This window comes from Lutra lutra, chromosome 18, assembly GCF_902655055.1.
Source record: "Lutra lutra chromosome 18, mLutLut1.2, whole genome shotgun sequence".
Taxonomy (NCBI): domain Eukaryota; kingdom Metazoa; phylum Chordata; class Mammalia; order Carnivora; family Mustelidae; genus Lutra; species Lutra lutra.
In genome coordinates this window covers 650,229-672,788 of record NC_062295.1, presented here as the reverse complement: position 1 = coordinate 672,788, position 22,560 = coordinate 650,229, and the positions used below count along the sequence as shown (strand labels likewise).

Below are 22,560 nucleotides of genomic sequence, written 5' to 3'. Positions count from 1 at the left end.
GGTCCCAATGAGTTTCCGCAGGATTTGGGGACCAGTTCCCACATTAGCCCCCCTCACCTACAATCCCTCTCGGAGTGTCTTGACATGGTGCCTTCTGGGAATCCTAAATAACCTGGGGCTCAGCAGGACAGGGAGGGGGAGCTCCTTCATGTCCAGAGTGACCCAGACTGCAAACCAGACTGCTGCAAGCTCGTTTCTGCCCATCAATTCCTATGACAGGGGCGCCTGGGTGGCTCAGCGGGTTAAGCCTCTGCCCTGGGCTCAGGTCATGGTCTCAGGGTCCTGGGATGGAGCCCCGCATCGTGCTCTCTGCTCAGCGGGGAGCCCGCCTCTCTGCCCGCTTGTGATCTCTGTCTGTCAAGTGAATAAATAAAATCTTAAAAAAAAAATCCTATGACACGGTTTGTGCCTGACTCTCTTTAGCAACAGGAATCAAAACGCAGGAAATCACGGGACGGACGCCAGCAGGGGCGTGAGGCAGCCACGCCTGCTTCTTCAGGGCAGTGGCCGGGGTGTGGGGCGCGCAGGGAGGACACAACTGTCACCCGACTGCTAGGAACTCCTCCCACCGCATCCTCTGGGAAGGGCCCTGCGGGGCCCCAGAGGCCCCTGATGGCAACGCGGCTGGCGACTAAAGGCGGGAGCAGAGTGGGAAACGAAGCTCTTCCTTGAGGGGATCCCACAAATGCAAACAACGCCTCTAAATTTGTTTTAGAAAATTAACGCTGCTTTTCCTTAAAAGGGAGTGTTTGTGAGCAATAAACTTTAATACTGTAGATTTTAAGTTAAAAAAAAATCCACACGCACCATACTCTGACTCCGCCCCTAAGGTAGTAAATCCTCTTCCCCACGGCGGCCGCGCCGCACAGGACAGGGATTCCGAGCGTTGGAGCGAAAGGGCCCTGAGCCGGACACGGGGCGCTGACGCGCGCCTGCGGCTCCACCTAGTGGCGGGCAGCGGGCGTGGCGCACGCGGGAGCCGGCCCAGAAGCTGAGGGCTGACCGGGAGCCCGCGCAGGCCAGCCAGCACGCCGCGGCGCACGGCTTCCGCGCTCGGAGTTCAACGGGTCCCGTGGAAAGATCCCAGAAGTGCCTTTCTGGGCGCGGATGCGGGCAGTGTACCGAGAGATTCTGTCCCGACAAGGCCCGCCCCCACGGTGCAGGTCCGCGGTCGGCCCGCGGCCTCCTTGGGGCCCCCCAGATCGCGCAGGGATCGTCTGCCGCCGTGTCCTGCCGCTGCCACAGCCGCAGCCCAGACGGCGGGGCCCAGAAGGCAAGACGCTCCCACCCGCGCGCACGTCCGGCTCGGGCCCGGCGAGGGGCGGCGCGGAGGGAGCGCACGGGAGCCGGAGAAGTAGCCCAGGCCCGAGCTCAGGGACTCGCCGCGCAGGACGCCGGCGGCCCCGGCGTGGAGCAGCTCTCTCGGCCTCCGCCGACGACCGGCGGCGCAGCGCGGCAGACGGCGGGGGCCAGGCTGCACGGGAGGCACCGGCGACACCGGCTTCGCAGGCGCCCGAATCACGCTCCCTTCCTGCGCCCCGCCCGGGCCCATGCCGTCCCCAAGCCGCACCTGCGCGCTCGCCTGCGAGCCTGCCCTCCCGCCGTCCCTCAGCGCCGTCCAGAGCCACCGCCAGGCGCTGGGCACGGCGCCGGCGGTCCTCAGCAAGTCACGCTGCGAGACAAGCTTTGCCTCCATCCCCGGCCGGCCGGCCCGCAGCTCGCGCACACCCGAACGGCCGCCGCTGGCTCCCAGAGCGCAAAGACGCCGGCGCCACGGCAGGTCTGCGGCGCGCTCGGGTCGGCGCGACGTCCCTCGGCGGGAAGGCAGGGCTCCCGCTGCCTTCCCCACGGCCAGCACAGCACGGAGGGCGAGACCTGAGCGGCCAGACCTGGGGGACGGCCGGGGCAGTCACTGTGGGCGGGAGACCTGGGGAGGCTCAGAGGACAGCCCTCTGGGGGACACCTTGGAGGGAAACCTGGGGGAGAGAACCTGAGGGAGGACACGCGCTGCGGGGAGGGAACCCGAGTGCACAGTCACTGAAGAACTGAAGGGGCTCCCCTCAGCACCTCCGCACTCAGGCCCCCCTCGGGGCTCCCCTCAGCACCTCCGCACTCAGGCCCCCTCCGGGCTCCCCTCAGCACCTCCGCACTCAGGCCCCCTCCGGGCTCCCCTCAGCACCTCCGCACTCAGGCCCCCTCCGGGCTCCCCTCAGCACCTCCGCACTCAGGCCCCCTCCGGGCTCCCCTCAGCATCTCCCCTCTCAGGCCCCCCCGCACCGATGCTGAAGGGAGACCTGCTGGGGAGAAATCTGAGGACTGAGGGGAGCGCTTCAGGGGAGACTTGAGTGAGAGACGCTGAGGGGGAGAGGCCTGGGGGGGACGCGGGGGGAACTTGGATGAGGAGATGGGGGAGGGGGGACCTGAGCGGAGTCCTCGCCCGCCGCTGTCGTGTCTCCTACAACGCTCGGGTTTACACGGGGTCGCACGGCCCGACTCGCTCACCCACGCCGCGGGTGGGAGTGTCCGGGCGCCCTCGAAGGTCATCTTGCCAAACCCAACACAGCCTGCAAAGCGCCTCCGGCAGAGGAATTCCAGCCGGGAAGGGAGCTCCGGCCGATAAACGGAAAGTCGGCGTGCGACACCCCGCCCTCCGTCCACCGCACGACTCCCGCCGCCGCGCCCACGCCGCGCCCACGCCGCGCCCACGCCGCGCCCACGCCGCGCCCACGCCGCGCCCACGCCGCGCCCACGCCGCGCCCACGCCGCCGTGCCCCAGGACAGCAACGTCATGCGTGACGTAACGTGAGCCCCCTCTCTCCGGCTGCCCCGCCCCTTCCGGCGCTCACCCGGAAGTGATCTTCCAAGGCGGAAGTAAGCGGGCGCTTGGAGAGCTGGCGGCTGCTGGGCTCGGCTCGGTGGGTCCGGAGTCTGCGGGGAAGTCGGGACCGCGGTCCCCTGCCTGAAAGCGCCCCCGCACGGCGGGGATGGGGGCCGGCTGGCCTCCCAGCGCAGCCCGGGAGGAACGGGACCTTCCCGCCCTCGTCCTCCGGCTTCTGCCCCGCTCTCAGCGCCCTGCAGTCCGAACCGGGGCCTCCCCGTCTTGTCCGGCCTTCGCACTGAGAACGGTCTTTACACTTGCAGCGGCCTCCAGCCTGGGCAGGGTGCGCAGCCCCCACGCGTGTGCCCCCGGTTTGGGCCTGACGCCGGGAAGCCGGGGAGCTGGGGACAAGTCTCCGGTTTGGATCGGAACCCGCCCTGGCGGAGCCTCCCAGTACGTGGTGCAAACCTTGGCCTTTTCTGCTCGGGCTTCTGCTGAGGGTTTTGCAGCGGATCGCCGGGACGGCGTTACCCCAGGGGCTCTGCCTGTGCCCCTGGCCGCGCTGGAGCGCTGGGTGGGCCCGAGCACGTTCGTAAAGCATTGCTACACGTGACCCGGGCAAGACAGGCCCGGTTGCTGGTGTCAGGCAGCCACTGTCACACCGAGGTCTGTGCCTCCGCCCGCCTTCCACCACGTCCCTGGGGCCGAGGGCTGTCCCGGTCGCGACACCAGTAAATGGCCAGCATCACATCCACCCAGGGTCTGAGATCTCCTTCCCAGGCAGCTGCGTGGGGCCTCGGCCATGGGGCCTGCACAGGGGAGTCCTCAGGAGAACAGGCAGCTTCCTGGGTGCCACGGCTCCCTGCAGATGGGGGGGCCGAACAGCATCCTGTGTGTCCCAGAACAGGTGCCTGTGCTGGCTCTTCCCCAACCTGGAGAGCCCATGCCCACCCTAACCCCTCTGCATCTGCCGGGAACTCGTCTGTGAGCTGCTCCCACCCATGCCCTCCTGGACTCCCAGCGGTGCAGCCTCAGGTGCAGCTGCCCACCTGCCCCGGCCTGTGGACCACCCTTCCCCGCACATGGCCCCAGGGCAGCAGACAGCCTGTCTGGATTCCAGCCCCATCGCCACGGGCCAGCTTATCTCTGAATGGCTCCCCGACACATGGCAGCCTGGACACGTGCGGTGTGCACAGGCAGAACATCCCGCAGGAATACAAGGGCAGCCCTCCCTGCCCCGACTCACCTCTGGGATGGACAGTCTGTGTAGGGCGCTCCTCCCTTCCACACAGTCTCACTCATTCTGTTCCCTCTTAACCTCTTCCCAGACACCATCTGTTTGCCAGCTGGGCCTTGAGGCCCCTCTCCTCTGTGTGCAGGCTGCTGTCCACATGCTGCCCCTGCTGTTAGACATTCTCCTGGCCTTTGGGGGAAGACTCACAGAGTGATGTCCCCTGAGGTGTCTCCTCTGTTTGCTCTGGTAGGGAGAACTTGTGGGCCCTGAAGTTGTTTCTAAAAGGCCTCCCGCATAAAACTGCCTTCAGTGGTGGGCGTGACCTGGGGTACCAGAGGCTCTCCCTGAGGACTTGGCCATCAGACCACTGTCACCGTGTGCGGCCACTCCCAGCCCCAGCTCCTGATGCACCGACAGCAGTCCTGCACCGGCTTCCTCCGGGGAAGCAGCGGAGAATGAGCTGCTCCCCAAACCAGCAAACAAACAGCTCACTGAGCTTTCACACTGGGCCTGCCTTGCTCTGCCTGGTCAGGGGTCTTGTGTGCGTGTGGTCACTGCCAAGCACAGAAGGCAAGGGGCCTTCTGTCCACCCCAGCCCCGGCTGCGTCCCTCATCCACACCCCTGGCTGAGTGCGGTGGGGGTCACCTGGGCAGTCACTGCAGGGTGCTGAGCCGTCAGAGCAGCCTGGGCCCCTACGAGCCAGAGGCCCAGACAGCATACATCCACCCTGCTTTGTGGTGTATGTGTCTTTGGGGGTGCAGATCGGTAGACTCACTAGTGATGTGCTGGGACCCCCAAGCGGCATGAGCCTCATCGGCCAGTGACCCACGTGGCCTGTGGGTGCCGCCAGATCAGAACCAGCTGTGTGCTGAAGTGTTCTGAGCCTGCACAGGTGACAGACCTAGGCTTGACTGGGTGCAGCTGCTGCACCTGTCCCTGCACTTGGGGGCCACACACACAGGCGGTTGGGAGCTTCCAGTCCCGTCTGGTAGCAGGACACCTAGGGCACTAAGTGCTACCTGCCCCTGGTTCTGTCTCTCAGCAGAGATGAGACGATGTGAACCTTGTGTGAGGGTCTCAGCGCAGCAGGCCCCCTTCGCAAGGACTGGTCCCCCGGGTCTGGCCTTGGCCGCTGGCCCTGGAGGGAGGGGGGCAGCACTGAGCTGTCTCTTCTTCACTCCACGGGTGATGGGGCAAAGTGGCTCATCTTCCTCATCTCAGAGTAAGCATCCCCCCGAGAAGAGGTAGCTCTGCCAGCCGGGCCTGCTGGGGCTGGTAGAAAAGGGGGGCGGTTAACCTGCACACAGGAGTCTCCGTGAGCCAATGACAGCTGGCCTCACCTGCGCCCTGCCGCGTATCATGGGACACCCCTCCAGACCGTCACGAGACGGGGACACCTGTAACTTCGCACATTCATGTCTGTTTCAGAAAGCACGGGTCCCTTTGGCTGGTGTTCAGGAGCTGCTTGAGGGCACTCTCACCTGGGGGCGGAGACCTCGAGGCCCCAGGCCCGCTGCCCAGGGGACCCTGGCCTTGCTCCCTGGCCACAGGGCTGCTGGAGGCAACCAAGTCTGCCGAAGTGGCCTCTTGGACACTGACTCGAGCTGTCCTGCCGGCCGCAGCCGCCCGCCGGACCGGGCCTCCCCAGAGTCGTGTCTTACGTTTCTTGGACGCATCACCAAAGGGAACTCCAGTTATCCTCGACCGTCGTTCACAAGCTTCCCAAGATCACGTAAGCGCAATCTCCATGTTTTCACGAGCGCTGTTGAACACGGTAAATAAATGGTTTCTTTGCCGATTTTGCTGTCCTGGTATTTGGCTCTGCCAGTCACGGCAGGGGCAGAAACAAGTGTGCACGTTCCTGTGAGGCTGTCAGGGCCACGGTCACCGGGCCCGTCGTAAGCCTCCCATGGCGTGCTGACGCCCCTGCCCCCGCCAGCCCCGGGGCCTCAGCACTGAGCGCGTGTCCTCCGGTTTCACCACCTCCAGATGAGGCGGTGGCCCTGGGAGGGTTAGGGGGGCTGACTCCCTCCCCTGAGCAGTCTGAAGCAGAGCCGGTGTCACCTCGGGCCTCACTGTGCCTGTGCGCAGGCTGGCCGTCTGCCCCAGGCTGGGTCTTGCTCTCTGAGAGGCCGGTCTCAGCAGCAGCTGAGTGGGCCCGTGTCCTCACACGGCGCCGACGGCAGCCCGGGCGGCCCTGGTCGCCAGCATGCCCCAAGGTTCATGAGCCAGTGACAGACACCCCAGCTCTGGCCTCCACCAGGGGAGAACCCACAGCTCAGAGTGGTGTCAGGGATGGCACTAGACTGTGGGTCCCTGTCTGGTGGGAACCTTTCCTCCCCCTCCTCCCTGAGCCCTCTTTGGCGCCCCACCCAGAAGGGATCAGGGCACCGCACACACACACCATTTCTTTACTCCTGCAGAGCAGAGGCCCAGCCCACAGTGCCCATCCACCCGTGTGTCAGAAGCCCGGCCGTTTCTAGGCCACAGGGAGCACGTTGGGTGTCACCAGCAGCCCAGTTAGCAGAGCTAATTTCAGCACAGTGTCTGGTCTCTCTGGAGCCACTCTGGGTGTCTGCAAGGTGGCAGTCTGCTGGAGGACAAGCTGTCCCTGCTTCCCCTGTCCAGCATCCCAAGAAGCTGAGAATCCTGGCTCGTCACAGAGAGCAGGCGTGCACCAGCGGGCCTACCACACAGAGCGGTGGACTCCGTTATTCAGGGCTGCGGTCACCACGAGGACCACGTCTGAGCCTGGAGAGTCCACACAGCAGCAGACGTGGCCGCCGCCCAGAAGCTGGAAAGAGCACAGAGCTGGAGACGGCAGGCCCCCATGCCCCACGCAGCTCCCGTGCAGGCCTGGCTCCCGCCGTCGTGCCGACATGCCCTGCTGCCCCGCTGCGCTCAGGTGCCCCTGGGTGTAGAGTGTTCAGACAGCACCCACAAAGCAGGGCCTGGAGCAGACCCCAGGCCTTCTCCCACGGGGCCCTCCAGATGCTGTCAAGCCAAAGCTTGGCTCTGGGTGCCCTGTTCTGTGCAGTATGAGGAGAAGGCATGACGAGGTGGCAGGGTCGGGCTGGCCCAGGTCTCAGCCCAAACCTTGTTCCAGTCCCGAGGACCATGATGCCCTCCCCTGGGCTGCCCGTCTGCCCATGTGAGCAGCCCCCCGGGGTTGCACACAGGGGTGTGCAGGGCGGAGTGAGACCGGACCGGCCGGCCATCTGCCCTGCGGAGGCCGTGACCCCGGCTTTAAGCCCCCCACGCCCCATAAATCCATAATAAAATTAATCCCTCATTTTCCTGACATGCCCCAGTTCCAGAAGGGCCTCCAGATGCAGCACCGTGTTGCTGCGTGAGGGGCCAGGGAGGCCCAGCTGACCCCCTTTCAAAGAATCACCTCAGGGAGGTCTCAGGAGCCCGAAGGGGCAGGGGACACCACATCCTGCCTCCTAGATGAGGACACAGTGACTAGTCACAGGCCGCCAGCCCAGAGGGGGCTGCCAGTGCTCCCGCTGAAGGCCTAGTCCCGGCCTCTACAGGGTGGAGGTTGGGGAGCGGGGCCCTTCCGGCCTTCCACGGCTGCTGTTGCTGCTTGGGGGCCCCCCGCCCAGGAGGCAGCCCGGTGCCTGCGTCACCCAGTGGCCCCAAGGGCAGCACTCCCCCGAGAGCCGGGCAGCAGGGCCTGCCAGACACACCTGGGGCATTGGGCTGAGGAGACCAGGGTGTGGTCCGTCCTGGAGCGGTGGAAGGCAGAGTGAACGTCTGCTTGAGTCCCAGCATGGGCCGGCTGAGGGGCAGGCAGAGAGGGGACGGGCCTGCAGGGAGGAAGGCCCCCTCCCTCCCCAGAGCCCCCAGTGCTGCTCAGCCCTGCCTCAGGCACCCGAGGCAGACATACTCTCCGGAGGTAGCACATTCCCAGCGCACCCCAGGGCCAGCACAGAATAAGTCTGGCTATTCCCAGCCCAGGGTCAGCAGAAGCATGGACGTATGCCCAGCCCTCAGGGCAGCTACCCAGTCAGCCCACCGCCGGCCTGAAAATGGGGGACACAGGCTCCCACCTACAGGTGGCTCAGCTCCAGGGCAGGACCCTGTCAAGGGCCTCAAGGCCTGTCAGCAGACACTGCTGAGGCCCCTGGGGGTACGGTGTCCTGGCCCCATCCCTGTTACTCCCACCTGGCCTGCAACTCTAGCTTCTCAGGGCACGGACGGCTACAGTACAGTCTAACGGCTCCAAGTCTTTGGTGCCAGCCCTCCATGGGAGACCACTGTCCACGGCCAGAGCTAACTCCACACAGCCATCCCTGCTCTCCCACAGGCGGGGGCTGACGAGCGTGCTGGGTAAGGCCAAGTCCCCAGGGTAGACCCACCCCAGAGGAGGAGGACAGAGGGGAGGGGGTGGTGCCAGGGCCTGGCCCCAGGTGGCAGGAGTGGGCGGGGCCCCTGCCTGGGCTCTGGCCGCCTGTGCGCCCGCTCACTCATTCACTTGGCCCTCGCTGTCACTCACCATCACTTGGTCCTTGTCAGTTGGCCCTCGCCGGCACCGTCCAAGGTAGGTCCGATGAGCGGGTCCCCGTGCAGAGCAGGAAACCGAGGCGGGGGCTTGTGGGACTTGCCCGGGTCCCACCGGGCTGACCTGGACCATCCTAACCCCAGATGCCCCTGCCTGTTGGTCTTGGAGCCGAGGGCGGTAGTCCTGCGCGGCCCCACAGGCCGGACCCCACCGGCGGGGGAGACCCCCTCGGTGTTCCGGCGGGCGGGGCGGGGCGGGGGCGGGGGCGGGGCGGCCGAAGGGGAGGGAAGCCGCGTCCTGCGCCGTGCGCGCCGCCCGCAGTGCCCGCCGAGCGCCGTGGCCGGGGGCGTCGCGGGGCGCGCGGGACGGGCGGCCGGCTCCGGCGGCGCTGCGCGCAGGTAGGGCAGGCGGGGCAGGCGGTGGGGGCTGCGGGCGAGGCGGCCGCCCCCGCCCCCGCCACGGAGAGCCCACCACCACGTGGCTGTCCCTGCCAGGGTTGGGGATGCTGGACTGGGGGTTCCTGGGAGGGGAGCAACCGCATGCCCCCCATTGGCTGCCCCCCCCAAAAGGCAGGTCATGCTCTCCTGCGGCTCTGACCCTTCCAGGACTCCTAGTGTGGCTGCTCTGTCCCCAACTTGCAGGGCCGAACCCCCTGCCAAGATGGAGATTTTCCAGCGTGGAGTCCCCTCCACAGGCTGGTGCAGACAGGGTCAAACTCCTGTCACCCCCTGCCCACCCTCCCAAGGTCCAGAAACCCTGTCCCCTGGCTCTCAGCCTCCCGTGATGGGAGCAGGGCCTGGGGGCCGGTGGGGGACTCCCTGGGCCGCTGGAACGGGCTTTAGTGGGGGAGGCAGGAGGCAGCCTGTTCTGCCAGGCTGGTGCACAGGCAGAAACTGGGCCAGGCGGTTTGCTAGTGCGGGGGGCAAACACAGGCAGCAGAAGGCTGTAGGCACTCCCAAGTCCCAGACCAGCTGTGCAGCCGGTGACCCCATAACCCTGAGCACCTACTCCGCCCCCAAACCCCTTGGCTAGAGATGCAAATTGCAGCCAAATCCTCCAGGCCCCGAGATTAATTTCCCTTGGGTAGGCTTCCCCATGCAAAGCGGAGGGACAGCCCACGGCCCAGGGAGGCCAGGCGCGGCCCCACCCCTCACCTGATGGTCTGGGGTGCCCCTCTGCAACAGGGAGTGGGAAGTGGGCCTTGCAGTTGGAGGGTGGGCTTCTGGGAACCCTGTGCCGTGTGCCTGGTCCTGCTCTTGCCGAAACACTGCCCCTTCACTCTCCAAGAAACCAGGCCATGGACAGGCTGATGGGGGTGGGAGGGGAGGACGCAGCGCCGAGCAAAAACTTTCCTCTGCAGTTAATTAACCCCATGGGGGAGGGGCGGGCATACAGGGCCTCATCAGTGGGGCCTTAGCTCCAGGCCCAGCACCCTGTGGACCAGGTGGGTGCCTCTGGGGCCCCCAGGATAGGGGTGGTACAGCCCCTGGGGGCCTCCCCAGCAGCAGACTGGGCATCGGTCTGGTGGGGAGGGAGCCGCTGGGGGGTGACTGCAGGCTGGCAGCCCCCTGGCTGTCTCTCCCTCCTGGGCTCTCCAGCCCCAGGCTGGCCACTTCCGAAGCCCCCGACGCCATGGAGGAGTGGGATGTGCCCCAGATGAAGAAGGAGGTGGAGAGTCTCAAGTACCAGCTGGCCTTCAAGAGGGAGATGTCGTCCAAGACCATCCCTGAGTAAGTCCCTGGGACTCCCCAGTCCAGGCCGGCTCCGATCTGCATGGCATTTCCCTGCCCTGCGCTCGTTTGCATGAGCCAGAACTGTGGCCCCACACCCAGCCACTGGGCAGCACGTCTAAGGAGCCTGGCACCCTACCTGCTCAGCCTCACCCTCCCCACCTTGCCCACCCACAGGCTCCTCAAGTGGATCGAGGACGGGATCCCCAAGGACCCGTTCCTGAACCCTGACCTCATGAAGAACAACCCATGGGTGGAAAAGGGCAAGTGTGCCATCCTGTGAGGCCCCCGCCCCGCCCCCAGGCTCTTGCTCGTGTAGGGAGGACGACTCTATAAAGGTGTGACTTTTATAAGGACTTTCTGAGAGTGTCCTGCTTTCGTACATTTCCTAACGGAGAAAATGCAACCCGACAGCATGAAGTGTGGTCCCTGGGGCGTCCAGCACGGGTGGAGGTACCCGGCCTGGGTTCCTGGCGGCGGGGGCAGCCCCCGCTACAGCAGGTCCTTGATGTGGACACTGCGCCGCACGGCATTGGAGACACCCTCCTTGAATCGAAACCAGACGTCACTCCTGCCCACCGCCGTGCCTATGCGCCGCTCTGCCGCGTCCGTCTCCGGGGCCGCGTCTCCTGTGAAGGCAGCATGGTTGTTCTCCTGCCTCCCCCACCTGCCCCCGCCCCTCCCGCCCCCCCGCCCCTCCCGCGCCCCAAGCACCTGCACTCGGGGTTGCCGCTCTCTTGATGACCACACGACCAAAGAAGTCCCTCTCGGGCTGAAAGGGGCAGGCTGGTCAGGCTCTCAGGAAAGACCTGTGGCGGTCACTCCCCGCCCTGGGGGAGGAGCCAGTGGCCCCAGGCTGTGGAAGCAGAGGCCCACCTCCCCTCCCCAGGCCCCCTGAAGCGGACTCACCCAGCTCGTGTCCCTCGGGTCCCTCATCACCCACCCAGCAGCTCCCTCCTACCACAACCAGCAGAGCCCCCTCATGCCCACAGGGGAAGCTGAGGCCACAGGGAACCCTCCAGGCTAACCAGCAGACAAGAAACAGGCCCCCTGGGGCCAAGAACCAGTGCCCCCCCCGTACCTTCTCCTCCAGGGCGGCTCTCTCCAGGATGCGCTCCAGCCGCCGCTGCAGCTGCTGTTCCTCACAGCCGCGTCCCCCTTTGTCCCCAACAGCCCCCGGCAGAGCCTTGGCCCCTAGGGGAACCCTGTCTACCTGCAGACCGAAAGTGTGGTGAGGGCTGACCGGGCAGGGCCACTCGGGGGACGCTGTCCCTTCCGACGGCCCCGCCCAGAGCCCAGGGCAGGCTTACCAGGGGGCTGTCCCCAACCCGGGCCAAGGCCTCCGCCCGCCGCATCTTCTCCATTTCGATCTCTCGGGCGATGAGCTGCTTGGCCTGGTAGGTGAGAGGTTTGCGGGCAGGCAGCTCAGGAAAGCGACACACGTCCTCCACGTTCCTGCTCTCAGGATGGGTCAAGAGGCATAGGCCATCAGCAGGGACAGGCAGGTGCTACCTACCACACCGCTCCCAGACGCCACGAAGCAGGAGCTGCGCTGTGGGATTCAGTCTTGGTAATACAATGCCTGTACCCCACAGCAGCAAGGGATTACCCACCCCAAGCCTGTTTCCCCAAGTGCTTGGGGGCGTGAGAAGGGAACCGTCCCAGGGCTGCAGAATAAGAAATGAGACCACAGGGCAGGGCCTAGGCTCAAGGCCGGGGCTGAGCACTGAGAACTGTCACCATCACCAACTCCTTGCAAATGGCACAAAAAGGGATGGCAATGGTCCCCATGTTGGGCAGCGGGGCCCCGGGGAACATCTCAGCCTGCAGCAGCAGAGCCCTGGGGAGCTCCAGAGCCCATGGAAGCAGTGCCTGAGGGACACTGAGGCAGGCAGACCCTCTGCAATAAGGGGGACACCCCACCGCACAATCACACCTGTGCAAGCCCCAAGCTGGAACTGAGCCCCTGCCACTGCCCCACTGACGGGAAAGTGAGACTCACACCTGGCCGAGACGCCTGGCCCGCCTGCCACAGCACCCAGAGCCCAGCCTGCCCCAGCACCCCCCCAAGTGCCACAGACTCACGGCTCTAGCCTGTAGACATATTGCCCGTCGGGCAGGCGCTCCTGGCGGTAGGTTAGGTTATAGGCAAGCATGGTGCCCACGAGGCTGGCCAGCTGCTGCTTCTCACGAGTGCTGTACAGCTGCGTGCTCACCTGTGGGCACGGACGCTGAGCATGGCCAAGGCCCGCCCCCCTTAGCTGCCACACCCCCACACCGCGCTCCGGACAAGGCACTCACAGGGCGCAACTTGGGTGCAAGGATGTCCAGAATCAGACAGAGGGCATCCAGGACGAGAGCCTGAGGCGCAGCTCGGCTGCGGGTGGCCGGTGCGATGCCCGCCACCAGCGTCTGGATGAGGTTCTGTGTCCGGCTCGTCCGGTTCTGGGCCTGGGATGGAGAATGAAGTGGATCTAGGTGATCTAGGATCTCTGGGCCAGACCCCAGGACCAGGCAGGGTGCGGGAGACACACCTCCTGCTGGCTGCTGGGGAAAGCGATCCTCGGCACGTGGCTGGACGCAAAGAGCAGGTGGAAGGCCACCGGCAGGAAGGGCAGGTAGCGCAGCAGCTGGAAGCTCTGGCCGTGGTGTGCAGCGCAGCTCAGCAGGTCGTCGAAGGCCAGCCAGTCGAGGGCCGCGCACACGGTGCCCAGGCTGGAATCCCGCAGCCGCAGGCGCAGGAAGTTCTCAAACAGGCCCTGGGGGTAAGCGGGTGGGCGGACTGCTGAGCACCCCTAGCTGTGGCCCCCAGCCCACATACAGGCACCCCTCTCTGCCGGGACCCTGCACCTCCCACCTGCCCTGCCAAGTCCAAGGTCTCTGGGACAGCAACTAGCACCAGCAAGTGGCCCTGAAGCCCCAAAGGAGGAGCCAGGAAGGCCCAGCCTGCCGCCCCCACTGTTCTGACCAGAGCCCCGAGAGCTGCAGGAGAAGAACCCCCGGCCCATGACTGCCTCAAGGAGCCCAGCCTCCAGGACCCACCCTCCCTGAAGGAAGCTCTGCGGCCAGGATGGAGGGCACAGATCCCCCGCTCTCCCTCCCCGTGAGACCCCCATGCTCTCGGGGCACAGATTCCGGATTTACTCAGATCCACAGCCACTAATCCAAAGCTTACTCAGGCAGACAGCTTAGACCAGGCTTCCCGGGGGCGGGGGGTCCCTCTGCCACCTGCTCCAGCCCCAACTTCACCCCGCCTGCCCAACGTGTCCGTTGCCACAGCTCACATCCAGAATGGGGACTCTCCCACCCCACTCACGTGTCCCAACCAGCAACTGAAGTGACCCCAGCAGTCAGATGACTGCCCCACCGCGCACCCAGCCCACCTCCCCTCCTGTCAGCCCACGCCTGCCACCACCCACCCCCCGCCCCTGCCACCGAGTCCCTCCTCCCGGGCCTCTATCCCTGCTCGCCATCACCTCTGAGAGCTCCCTGAAGCCCTATGTCTGCCACCCCTCACTCCCATCCCGTTTCTCCATGAGTATGACGGCATCTGAAGCATCGCCTGTCCTCTGGGGACAGAGACGCGGCCAGGTGATAGCAAACTGGCAGGTCTGAGAGCGTTCGAGGCCCAGCGAGATTACCTGGACCACCTTCTCGTGCTCGCCTGCAGAGGCAGCCACGTGCAGGATGTGGTAGAACCGCTGGGAAGCCGAGGTCGAAGGTGCCCCAGCAGCTCGGGCCCCCAGACCCAGGTGCCCATCACTGAGCAGGAGCATGTGGGGGGGCAGGGCCGGATCCTGGCCCCAGCGTTGCCTGCAGGGGGGGGTCAAGGCTGGAATGGGGCCCCCCACCTCGTCCCCCTCCGTGGTGCCGTGCTCCCCGAAGCGGCCCAAGCATCTGCACACAGACGATGCTCTGCGGGACCCAGGAGCACCCAGGGCCCCTGCGGCACCCAAGGTGGCGGTGGAGGCAGGCCCTCGCACTTACCTCTGCACCCGGGGCAGCTGGAACACCTCCTGCCACACGGAGAACAGCCCCTTGCGTTGGTCCTTGAGGCCGACCCGCGTGGTCCACACAGCCTGCACACTCAGCTCCCGCCGGCCCTGCCCATGGAGGAACTGGACACGGGGCAGAGCCGGTGAGAGGCAGCCCTCCCGGCCGCCCCCAGGCAGCCGCCCCCCACGCACCCACCCACCTGCAGCGTGTTGACGCAGGCACGGATGTCGTTGTCGGTCTTCTCACACAGAGCGGCCAGCGCGCCGGGGTCGGCCCTCATGCCCTGCCGCAGGGAGATCTGCAGGGGGCGGGAGAGTGGGCAGCTGCGCCCCAGAAACCCACCCCGAGGCCCCCAGTTCCCCAGAACACAGAACAACCACCACGTATCCCTGCTTCGAACCACCTGCCCCCAACACATCCTGGGGCCACCTGGGGGATGGGGCCCTGGATACGAGAGGGGATGGCAAGAGAGAAGAGCACGGGGGCCAGGACAGCAGGCGCGTCCCCCCACCCCGTAGTCAGCCACGCGGCCCCTAGTCACGTGCCCCACCCCAACCGTCACCAACCTCCCGCAGCCGCTGCGCGAGCCTGGAGGACAGGACGGGCGGGAAGTGCAGCAGGAAGGCCTGCTGTCTCAGCTGCCGCAGGGCCGGCACGAACCTGCAGGGCACCGCCGCACACAGCTCACGGCCTAGGCAGGGGCGTGGCGGGGGGGGGCCACAGCCCAGTGGGCAGAGGCAGCCGGGTGGGGCTCGGGGTGCGCCCTCCCCGGGCGGCTGCCCTCCTGCCAGGGCCCCGACACCCCTCCCCGCCCAAGGCCCCGCCCCACACTCACTGGTCGTTGCAGATGCAGATGATCGGCCTCATCGGGACCCCCCCCTCAGCCCGGCGCCGCCGCCCCCCACTTGGGGGGACCGGACCCCCGGACTCTGCGTCCTGCGGGCCCTTGCGGTCCAGGATGTTCAGGAGAACATTGACGGCAGCCTGAGGGATGCGAAAGGACGCCGTGAGCCGCAGCCCGTTGCCCACCCGCCTGTCCCCCCAGCTGGGGCCCCCAGGAGGCCCACCACGGGGGCCCCGTCGATCTCGTCGATGACCAGGCAGTTGGGCTTCCCGCCGGCACCCAGCACCGACTCCATCTGCGTGGCCGCTTCAATGCACGTGCGGAAGGCCTCGGGGCTGCGGTCGTCACTGGAACCGTGAGGCCGGGGCAAAGCCGTCAGGGTGGCATGGCCTTGGCCAGACAGCGACCAAGGTCCCTGACCGGACGACCTCCCAGGGCGGAACCCCCACACCTACATCTCAAGGCGACCCCCGCAACGAGCCCTGACGCAGCAAGAGCTCCTCTCTGCCGTCCCCGCCTCCAACCCACTGGGGCCTCAGGGCCACGTCACGACGGAGGCTGGCCTCCCTGCCCCTCACCTGGCGTTCATCTCCACCACGCAATACCCAGCATGCCGTGCAATCACGTGGGCCAGGGTGGTCTTGCCAAGCCCCGGGGGCCCACAGAGCATCGCCACCTGAGGCCAAGACAACACACACGCCCACCTCCTACAACCTGTCACCACTCGAGGGACCCCCCACACCCACCTCGACCTCGAGGCTGAAAACCCTGTCCCGAGAGGCCTGCTACGAAGGGATGCACGCCCAGCCCCGCTCTGGTGACCGACCAAGAAAGGACCCCCAGTTGCTGATGCCTCACACAGGACACGTCAGAGCGAAAGTCGCACGTGAGACGAGGAACGAGGACGTGCAGCAAGAAGCACTGCCCCTGCCGGCGCGTCTGACCCCGAGAAGCCCCCATCACCCTGAGCATCCTGGGAAGGGCCAGGATCCTCCAGAGAGCACACGCTCTAACCGAGCCATGAAAACAGACTCAGAGTCCGACTCCCGGCGCGGACGTTCCACACCGACACACTGGTGCTCTCAACGCCCCAACCGCGGGAGCACCAAATGTGCCTCAGGACCCCGCGAGGCTGCGAAGGCACCGATGCTCAAAAGCACAGCCGCAAGGTGCGGGGGAGGACCTCACCTTCTGCCGGGGCCGCCGGCTTGGATCCAGCTCAGCCTCTAGCATGTCCTCCAGCACCTGCTCATGGCTCTTCCATTTGCTGGCGCTCGGGGCCTCTTTGCCACCCCGGGCCAGCTCCATGCCGGGCCTCGGCCTCCTGGCAGGCCTCTCTCGTCCGAACACCACCAGGTCCCACAGCTTTAACCACTTGAGGAGGCAGCGGTTAGTGAACTGCAGGAAGAGAGGCACGGCCTGGAGGAGCGGCCAGCACGGAGGACCCCCTGTGCCTGCCCTTCGGATCAACCTGCTGCCGTGAGCCCTGGGAACACCCAGGGAGACTGAAACTAAATGACAAGTGACCAATGAGCAACAGAGGGAGGCTCATACCAGACTCTCCAGGCCTACAACCCTGGCCCGTTCAGGGCCCCCCCACCTTCCCCAGGAGCATCCCCACATCGGCTTTTATGAGAGCAAGAAAGGAAACAGAAATTCCGGGTGGCAGGGGCAGGGGGCAGGTATAGATCCCAACCCAGATCACGAGTGACACAGAGTGTGCCAGCCCCGTGAGGGCTCAGTGTCCCCATCTACAACTCAAACGTGCAAACCAAAACCACCTCCTCTGGGGCGCCTGGGGGGCCCAGGCAGTGAAGCGTCTGCCTTCAGCTCAGGTCATGATCTCAGAGCCCTGGGATCGAGCCCCGCGTCAGGCTCCCTGCTCCCCTTCCCCCTCACACTCGCTCCCTCTCTCAAATAAACAGAACCTTTGAAAACCAAAAAGCATCTCTCCCATTGCTGACAACGTGAGGTTTAACTGAATCCTGCACCTTCTGTTTCTTGCAACAAGAAAGCCAGTCACGCTTGAACAAGAATAAGGTCTCACGTCGTCACTGAGCAGCTCCGTGTAGGACCGAGGGGCAAACTCGTCCACCCAGAGGCAGTGCTGGGACTCGACTTGGTTGCTGGCCAGCTCTTCCTCAGGAGCCGCCAAAGGCTGGACCTCCTCCGACCTGAGGCTGGAGAACATCGTGCCTTTGGAGGGACTGTGCGCCCCCGACAACAGGCGGGAGGTCAGAGCTGGAAGGGCCCCCCTGTCACCTGCGAAGCGTGTCTGAGAGTCGACGGGCCTCCTCGAGCAGCTGCTGCCTCCGCTGTGTGAACACTAGAGGTTGGGATCTGAATGGCTCCGACATGCAGCCCCCCCGGAACCACCCTTCTCTTCCCAGCAAGCCCCACCTCGTTGTCGACCTGCTCCTTCAGGGACGCGAAGGGCACACCCAACAGATCCAGCTGGCTATGGCCTCGCCGCCAGATATCAAGGAAAGGGGTCTGCAGGAAAGCGAAGGCAGCCTTCATCGCCCTCCGGGACATAACCACCCCGGACCCCTGCCAACAGTGCTAGGGACCCAGGTGGCGTTTCGCAGCACGAACAGACCAACGACAGGACAAGCTCCCTCTCTAACCAAGAACCCAACGGAACAAGACAGCGGGATGGGCACGACTCTACGGAAGACACCCACACAAAGCTGAAGGAGGCACGAGGCAGAGAGGGGAAGGGAGACAGGCCTGCTGAACTTCCGGAGGTGTCCCCAGGGTCCCGGCGGGGGTGTGAGGTCTAGGACTCTCCTGGGCAGCACGGAGCCCCCCACCTCTCTCGTGGCCACACAGCACCCACCTGCACCCCTGTGCCCACTGGATCAGCCCGCAAGACCAGAAAAGCCCGGCTACCCCCCGTGGAGGTCACACTGACATAGTCCTCCAGGACAGGGGGCCGCCTCAGGACAGGATTTCGGGCTGCCGGCGAAGCCGGCAGGAGACCCGCATCGACACCGGCGTCCAAGGCCCTGGGAAGGGACAAGGGCTGTCTTGGGGCCTCTCACCTCCTGCTACCATGAGAGGAACCCAGATCCGTGCAACCACACATCCCTCCCACCCACCCTCCGCCGCAGGCCTCTGGAAACCCGTGCCCCAAGCCACACACCCCTTGCTCCGCGGTTCAGTGGGGACCTCGGGACTCGGTGGGGGGGTGATGTCCCCCGCAGGGGAGTCAGGAAGGGGCGGCTCCTCCACTTCCTCGGGCCTGAAGTTCAGCTTCTTGACGACTTCCAGCTTAAGCCGTTTGACCCTGGGGGCTGGAGAGGCACACGGGAGGAATGGAGGCTCTTCCCCTGCCTCACACCCCACCCCTGGGCCCCGGGCCCCGGAGGACATACTGGGGGGCAAGGCCCTGTCCCTCGCGAAGCGGCCGGCCAGCTGCCGCTTCCTCGCACTGCCTCCGCGGTTCTCTGGCGGTCCCCCGGGAGAGCAGGGAGTGGCGGCGCCCCCTCCAGCGGCGGCCTCCTCGAACGGCAGGCGGGACCGGCCCACCGTGGGCCAGGGGTCCCTGGAGGGCGACAGGGCCGCCGTCCCTGCAAGAGACATGGTTGACAGCAGCTGCGCCGGGTGGGCGCGTGCCCACAGCAGGCCAGGGCTCCCGCGGCGGCGCCGATCCAGCCTCGCGCCCCCCCGCCGCTCCCCTCCTCCAGGCAGCCCTCCCGGACTACGGGGAACGAGGCTGCGGCAGGGCCCGCGCCCACCTTCCAGCTCGGCCAGCACCTCCAGCTCGTCGGCGAACTGGCTGTGGAAGTCGTCCTGGGCACCGGCCAGCTCGAGCTCCGGGTCGCCCATGGCGCTCACTCCCGGCCGACCCGCCGCCAGCTCCGAACCTCCCGCGCCGCCGTCGCGCGCCGTGCCCGCCCCCTGCGTCCCGGCGCCGCCAATCCCTGGCCGGCGTGCCCGGCGGCGCTCGCCACTGGCCAACGGGGAGAGCGGGGCGGAGGCGGGGCTGCGCGCGCAGGCGGGGCGGAGCCGAGCCAGTGCGGCGGCCCCGGACGCTCGCCATTGGCCCACATGGCCGCTCGTCCGTGGTGTGGGCGTGGTGTGGGCGGGGCTGCGGGCCCCGGCAGGGCCCTGTGAGCCGCGGCTCCAGGGTCGCCCGGTCGCCGGGCGCGGGGACCGTGTGCTGGAACCAGGGACCGGCAGCGGCCTCGCGGGGCCGGGGCGGCGCGGCCGGGGTGCAGGTGGGTCTCGGAGTGGGAGGGGCCGCGGGAGGCCCTGACGGGCGGCCTGTGGCCATCAGACGCGGGGGCGGGGTGCGGGGCCACCCTCACTCGGCTGACCTGGCCGGTCCGGGCCCTGGGGGCGCGGAAGGTCTTGCCCCTCCCCGCTGCGACGAAGGCTCTCGCGGCACGTAGGCGCGCTGTCCCGGGGGTCCGCGGCGGGGGCGCGGCGCAGGACAGCTGGCCCGGCATCTGCGTCTGGGTGGGGTAGCGCCACAGTCCCCGCTCGGAGGCGGCCGTGCAGCGGGGTCTGGCGGTGCCCGCGCAGCGGGGCCGTGTGCCCGGCCGGCCCCGCGTGAGCCGCTTCCCAGCCGCGACCCTGGGACCCTGAGGAGTCGGTGCCGGGCTCCCCGCGCGCCCCCACGGCACACGCTGGCCCCGCGCCGCAGGCCGCCGCCATGGACGCGGGCCGCACGGAGAACCTGTCGGTGGTGTACCAGAGCCGGGACTTCCTGGTGGTGAACAAGCACTGGGACCTGCGCATCGACAGCCGGATGTGGCGCGAGACGCCCACCCTCCAGAAGCAGCTGCGCCACCGCTTCCCCGAGCTCGCGGATCCTGACACCTGCTACGGGTTCAGGTACGCGGGGGCGGGCCCTGATGGCCCCCAGCCGCTGCTGCGGGAGGAAGCGGCCGCCCCTAGCCTAGCCAGCCTGACCCCCTGCCCCATGTCAGATTCTGCCACCAGCTGGACTTCTCCACCAGCGGGGCGCTCTGCGTGGCCCTGAACAAGGCGGCAGCCGGCCGCGCTTACAAGTGCTTCAAGGAGCGGCGCGTCACCAAGGCCTATCTGGCTCTGGTAAGGCCTGACCGGTCCCCGCGGGACGGGGATTCTGATCCTCAGCCTCTCCCGCAGGCCGTCAGGGCCAGGTGGGCTCCGTGGAGGTGGGTAGCCCTGAGAGCAGCTCGAGTCTCTGCCCAGCAGGTGCGGGGACACGTGCAGGAGAACCAGATGACCATCAGCTACGCCATCGGCAGGAACAGCACTGAGGGTCGTGCTCACACCATGTGCATTGAGGGCACTCAGGGTACACAGGGCGGGGCTGGTCACCCAGTGGGGGCCCTGAGTGAGCCTGGCTGGGGCGGGCTGGGGTGGGCTGGGATCTGCGCAGGTGCAGCCAGCCCTCACAGCTCCTCTTGCTTTCCACAGGCTGTGAGAACCCAAAGCCGAGCCTAACAGAGCTGGAGGTCCTGGAGCACGGGCTGTACGCTGGCGCCCCTGTTTCCAAAGTGCTGTTGCGGCCTCTCACAGGTGTGTCCGGGCTGAGGAAGGCGGGACGCTTTGAGGCTGCTAATGGCGGGCCCCCCTCCCCGCCACGTGCGCCAGTGTCTCTTCCCGAAGGGGACTGCGGGAAAGCGGTGGCGCAGGGGCACAGCAGCCTGCCTGGGGCCACGCGGCCATTTCCATTCCCCTCTACCCGCCCCACCCCGTCCTGGGGCTTGCTGTCCTAGAAGGCCGCAGGGGTTCTGTAGCGCACCTGGTGTTGCCCTGACAGGCAGCCATCTGGAGGCTGACTCCTCTCCTGACTTCTGACATTCTTATCCGTGGCGGGAATCAGGGTCTGCCCTTTCTAGGGGTTTTATGGGGCTTGAAGAGGGCAACGGGGGATAGTGTTTGGGGTGATGTGAGTGGGTGAGGGACGGGCACGGCATGGCACCTCCACCCTACCAATCCCCTTGCCCCACCTCCCCCCCCAGGCCGGACACACCAGCTGCGTGTGCACTGCAGTGCCCTCAGCCATCCCGTCGTGGGGGACCTGACCTATGGGCAGGCATTGGACCAAGAAGACCAGCCCTTCCGCATGATGCTGCACGCCTTCTATTTGCGTATCCCCACGCACACGGAGCGCGTGGAGGCCTGCACACCAGACCCCTTCGTGCCGGCCCTCGACGCCTGCTGGAGCCCCCACACCCTGGTGCAGTCCCTGGACCAGCTCGTCCAGGTCCTGAGGACTGCTCCCGACCCTGGTCCCACAGAAGGGAGCCCTGCGCCCTGCAGCACTCCCACGCCCCCCAGCAAGCCCCCCGAGACAGAGGCACAGCGGGCCTCCTGCCTGCAGTGGCTGTCGGAGTGGACTCTGGAGCCTGACAACTGAGAGCAGCAGGCTGGGCGGGAGTGGCAGGCTAGGCCCACGAGGGGGATGGGGGCTGCCGGGGAGAGCCCTGGGCCCATCCTGGGTAGGGGCTGTCCCCGGGTGCGGCCTCTGTGGGTGGAGCCTGAGGCCCCCACTGCAGCAACCAGACCCGGAGAGACGGGCAGGGCCAGCAGGGGGCGCCAGGCCGCCGGGAGTTCGGAGGTGGGCCCTCCCCGAGCACCTGCCCTCCCCTGTGAGGGGAAACCAAGGCCTGCCTTATGGGCTCCCAAGCTTTGCTCCTCCGGGTTTGTTTTATGGATCTGCCCAGGGTCGCTGTCTCAGAGACAGAGCCCACGGTCGGGCCTCGCCTCCTCCTGGCCCCAGGCCTCTGAGCACCCTGCTCCGCAGCGCGCTCCTCAGACCTCCTCTGTCGGTCGGCCGCTCCCGGCTGGGTCCTCCCTACCTGCGGCCCCGATTCACCCGCCCAGCCAGTGCTGCCTCGTGCCTTTGCTCTTACCAGACTCTGCTTGTGGGCCCCCGCCTCCCCATCCACGCGGCACCTGGGGGAGGGTCTGAGCCGCGCCCCTCGGTCCTCTCCCAGGCCCTCAGGCTTCAGCTGGGAGCACGGGTGGCCAGCACCCATCTTTTCTATCCCGAATGTCCTGTCCGTGTCGGCCTAGTTGTAGCTGAGCTACGGGGCTTCAGAATAAATACTCAGTGACTGACCTCATGAGTGACCGTGAATCCATCCGGTGGGGAGGTTTTGGGGGCCCCAGACTCCTGCTCTCTTTCCTGCACTGGGCGGGTGTCTGCCCTAGGCCTCTCAGCAGGAGCCGGGATGGACCTTGTGGTCCTGGCTGGCGTGTCTGTCCCCTGCCGTGCAGTGAGCATGTGCAGCCGGTGCGGACGCTGGGCTCTGGGTGGAGGACGGAAGCTGGTCAGCCCTGTTCCCAGAGATCCCAGCTCTCTAAGGCAAAAGCAGTGGCACGCCCATCTTCTCACCAGGGTCCCTCCTTAGAGCTGTTGTCCCCACATCCCCTTAGGCTCTTCCACCATGAGAACACCAGCTACCCTGCAGGGTGGGCACTCCTGG

The 22,560-nt window shown here is 66.7% G+C and overlaps 5 protein-coding genes and 1 pseudogene across 12 annotated transcripts; 3 read left to right on the top strand and 3 right to left on the bottom strand.

Moving 5' to 3' along the window:
* Window positions 1-852: 852 nt before the first annotated feature.
* LOC125090745 (uncharacterized) lies at window positions 853-3,063 on the bottom strand. Its single transcript, XM_047713709.1, has 2 exons — window positions 2,847-3,063; window positions 853-1,889 (listed from the first exon to the last, which is right to left on the bottom strand). Exon 2 carries the CDS (start codon window positions 1,694-1,696, stop codon window positions 1,061-1,063), a length of 636 nt encoding a protein of 211 aa, XP_047569665.1. The 5' UTR covers window positions 1,697-1,889; window positions 2,847-3,063; the 3' UTR covers window positions 853-1,060.
* LOC125090747 (collagen alpha-2(I) chain-like) lies at window positions 2,405-5,273 on the top strand (annotated as a pseudogene).
* A 597-nt stretch (window positions 5,274-5,870) lies between these two features.
* LOC125091105 (atherin-like) lies at window positions 5,871-10,194 on the bottom strand. Its single transcript, XM_047714545.1, has 3 exons — window positions 10,112-10,194; window positions 8,555-9,080; window positions 5,871-6,847 (listed from the first exon to the last, which is right to left on the bottom strand). The coding sequence occupies exons 1-3, from the start codon at window positions 10,192-10,194 to the stop codon at window positions 6,740-6,742; spliced, it is 717 nt and encodes a 238-aa protein (XP_047570501.1). The 3' UTR covers window positions 5,871-6,739.
* GNG13 (G protein subunit gamma 13) lies at window positions 8,469-10,641 on the top strand. 4 transcript variants are annotated; one of them, XM_047713711.1, is made up of 3 exons: window positions 8,469-8,599; window positions 10,159-10,290; window positions 10,468-10,641. In XM_047713711.1, exons 2-3 carry the CDS (start codon window positions 10,193-10,195, stop codon window positions 10,571-10,573), a joined length of 204 nt encoding a protein of 67 aa, XP_047569667.1. In that variant the 5' UTR covers window positions 8,469-8,599; window positions 10,159-10,192; the 3' UTR covers window positions 10,574-10,641. The 4 variants fall into 4 exon arrangements, with proteins under 4 accessions (XP_047569667.1, XP_047569669.1, XP_047569668.1 ...); XM_047713713.1 differs by having other exon boundaries at window positions 8,493-8,599; window positions 10,125-10,290; XM_047713712.1 differs by lacking the exon at window positions 8,469-8,599 and adding an exon at window positions 8,907-8,958.
* Window positions 10,624-19,031, bottom strand: CHTF18 (chromosome transmission fidelity factor 18). Of its 2 annotated transcripts, XM_047713703.1 has the most exons (22): window positions 18,871-19,031; window positions 18,508-18,702; window positions 18,276-18,426; window positions 17,970-18,138; window positions 17,531-17,623; window positions 17,393-17,445; window positions 17,178-17,310; window positions 16,319-16,528; window positions 15,709-15,806; window positions 15,354-15,477; window positions 15,122-15,270; window positions 14,853-14,946; window positions 14,486-14,584; window positions 14,278-14,408; window positions 13,932-14,103; window positions 12,825-13,049; window positions 12,592-12,741; window positions 12,376-12,506; window positions 11,601-11,745; window positions 11,372-11,503; window positions 11,005-11,062; window positions 10,624-10,919 (listed from the first exon to the last, which is right to left on the bottom strand). In XM_047713703.1, the coding sequence occupies exons 1-22, from the start codon at window positions 18,959-18,961 to the stop codon at window positions 10,783-10,785; spliced, it is 2,940 nt and encodes a 979-aa protein (XP_047569659.1). In that variant the 5' UTR covers window positions 18,962-19,031; the 3' UTR covers window positions 10,624-10,782. The 2 variants fall into 2 exon arrangements, with proteins under 2 accessions (XP_047569659.1, XP_047569660.1); XM_047713704.1 differs by lacking the exons at window positions 10,624-10,919; window positions 11,005-11,062 and having other exon boundaries at window positions 11,366-11,503; window positions 11,601-11,684.
* A 759-nt stretch (window positions 19,032-19,790) lies between these two features.
* RPUSD1 (RNA pseudouridine synthase domain containing 1) lies at window positions 19,791-22,193 on the top strand. 4 transcript variants are annotated; one of them, XM_047713706.1, is made up of 5 exons: window positions 19,791-19,972; window positions 20,068-20,191; window positions 20,318-20,420; window positions 20,543-20,644; window positions 21,091-22,193. In XM_047713706.1, exons 1-5 carry the CDS (start codon window positions 19,791-19,793, stop codon window positions 21,486-21,488), a joined length of 909 nt encoding a protein of 302 aa, XP_047569662.1. In that variant the 3' UTR covers window positions 21,489-22,193. The 4 variants fall into 4 exon arrangements, with proteins under 4 accessions (XP_047569662.1, XP_047569661.1, XP_047569663.1 ...); XM_047713705.1 differs by having other exon boundaries at window positions 20,315-20,420; XM_047713707.1 differs by having other exon boundaries at window positions 19,834-19,972; window positions 20,081-20,191.
* The last annotated feature ends 367 nt before the right edge of the window (window positions 22,194-22,560 follow it).

Bases quoted from the DNA above. Each gene is read 5' to 3' on its own strand.
- LOC125090745 (XM_047713709.1), bottom strand. From the start codon at position 1,696: ATGGAGGCAAAGCTTGTCTCGCAGCGTGACTTGCTGAGGACCGCCGGC.
- GNG13 (XM_047713711.1), top strand. From the start codon at position 10,193: ATGGAGGAGTGGGATGTGCCCCAGATGAAGAAGGAGGTGGAGAGTCTC. The intron at 10,291-10,467 runs GTAAGTCCCTGG...GCCCACCCACAG, and splicing joins TCGTCCAAGACCATCCCTGA to GCTCCTCAAGTGGATCGAGG.
- LOC125091105 (XM_047714545.1), bottom strand. From the start codon at position 10,194: ATGGCGTCGGGGGCTTCGGAAGTGGCCAGCCTGGGGCTGGAGAGCCCA. The intron at 9,081-10,111 runs GTCACCCCCCAG...CTCCCCTCCCAG, and splicing joins CAGGGGGCTGCCAGCCTGCA to GAACCCCCAGTCCAGCATCC. The intron at 6,848-8,554 runs GTGAGTGACAGC...TGCTCTTTCCAG, and splicing joins CTGACAAGGACCAAGTGATG to CTTCTGGGCGGCGGCCACGT.
- CHTF18 (XM_047713703.1), bottom strand. From the start codon at position 18,961: ATGGGCGACCCGGAGCTCGAGCTGGCCGGTGCCCAGGACGACTTCCAC. The intron at 18,427-18,507 runs GTATGTCCTCCG...GTGCCTCTCCAG, and splicing joins GGACAGGGCCTTGCCCCCCA to CCCCCAGGGTCAAACGGCTT. The intron at 13,050-13,931 runs GTAATCTCGCTG...GCTTACCCCCAG, and splicing joins AGCACGAGAAGGTGGTCCAG to GGCCTGTTTGAGAACTTCCT.
- RPUSD1 (XM_047713705.1), top strand. From the start codon at position 19,791: ATGGACGCGGGCCGCACGGAGAACCTGTCGGTGGTGTACCAGAGCCGG. The intron at 20,192-20,314 runs GTAAGGCCTGAC...GTCTCTGCCCAG, and splicing joins CCAAGGCCTATCTGGCTCTG to CAGGTGCGGGGACACGTGCA. The intron at 20,645-21,090 runs GTGTGTCCGGGC...CTCCCCCCCCAG, and splicing joins GCTGTTGCGGCCTCTCACAG to GCCGGACACACCAGCTGCGT.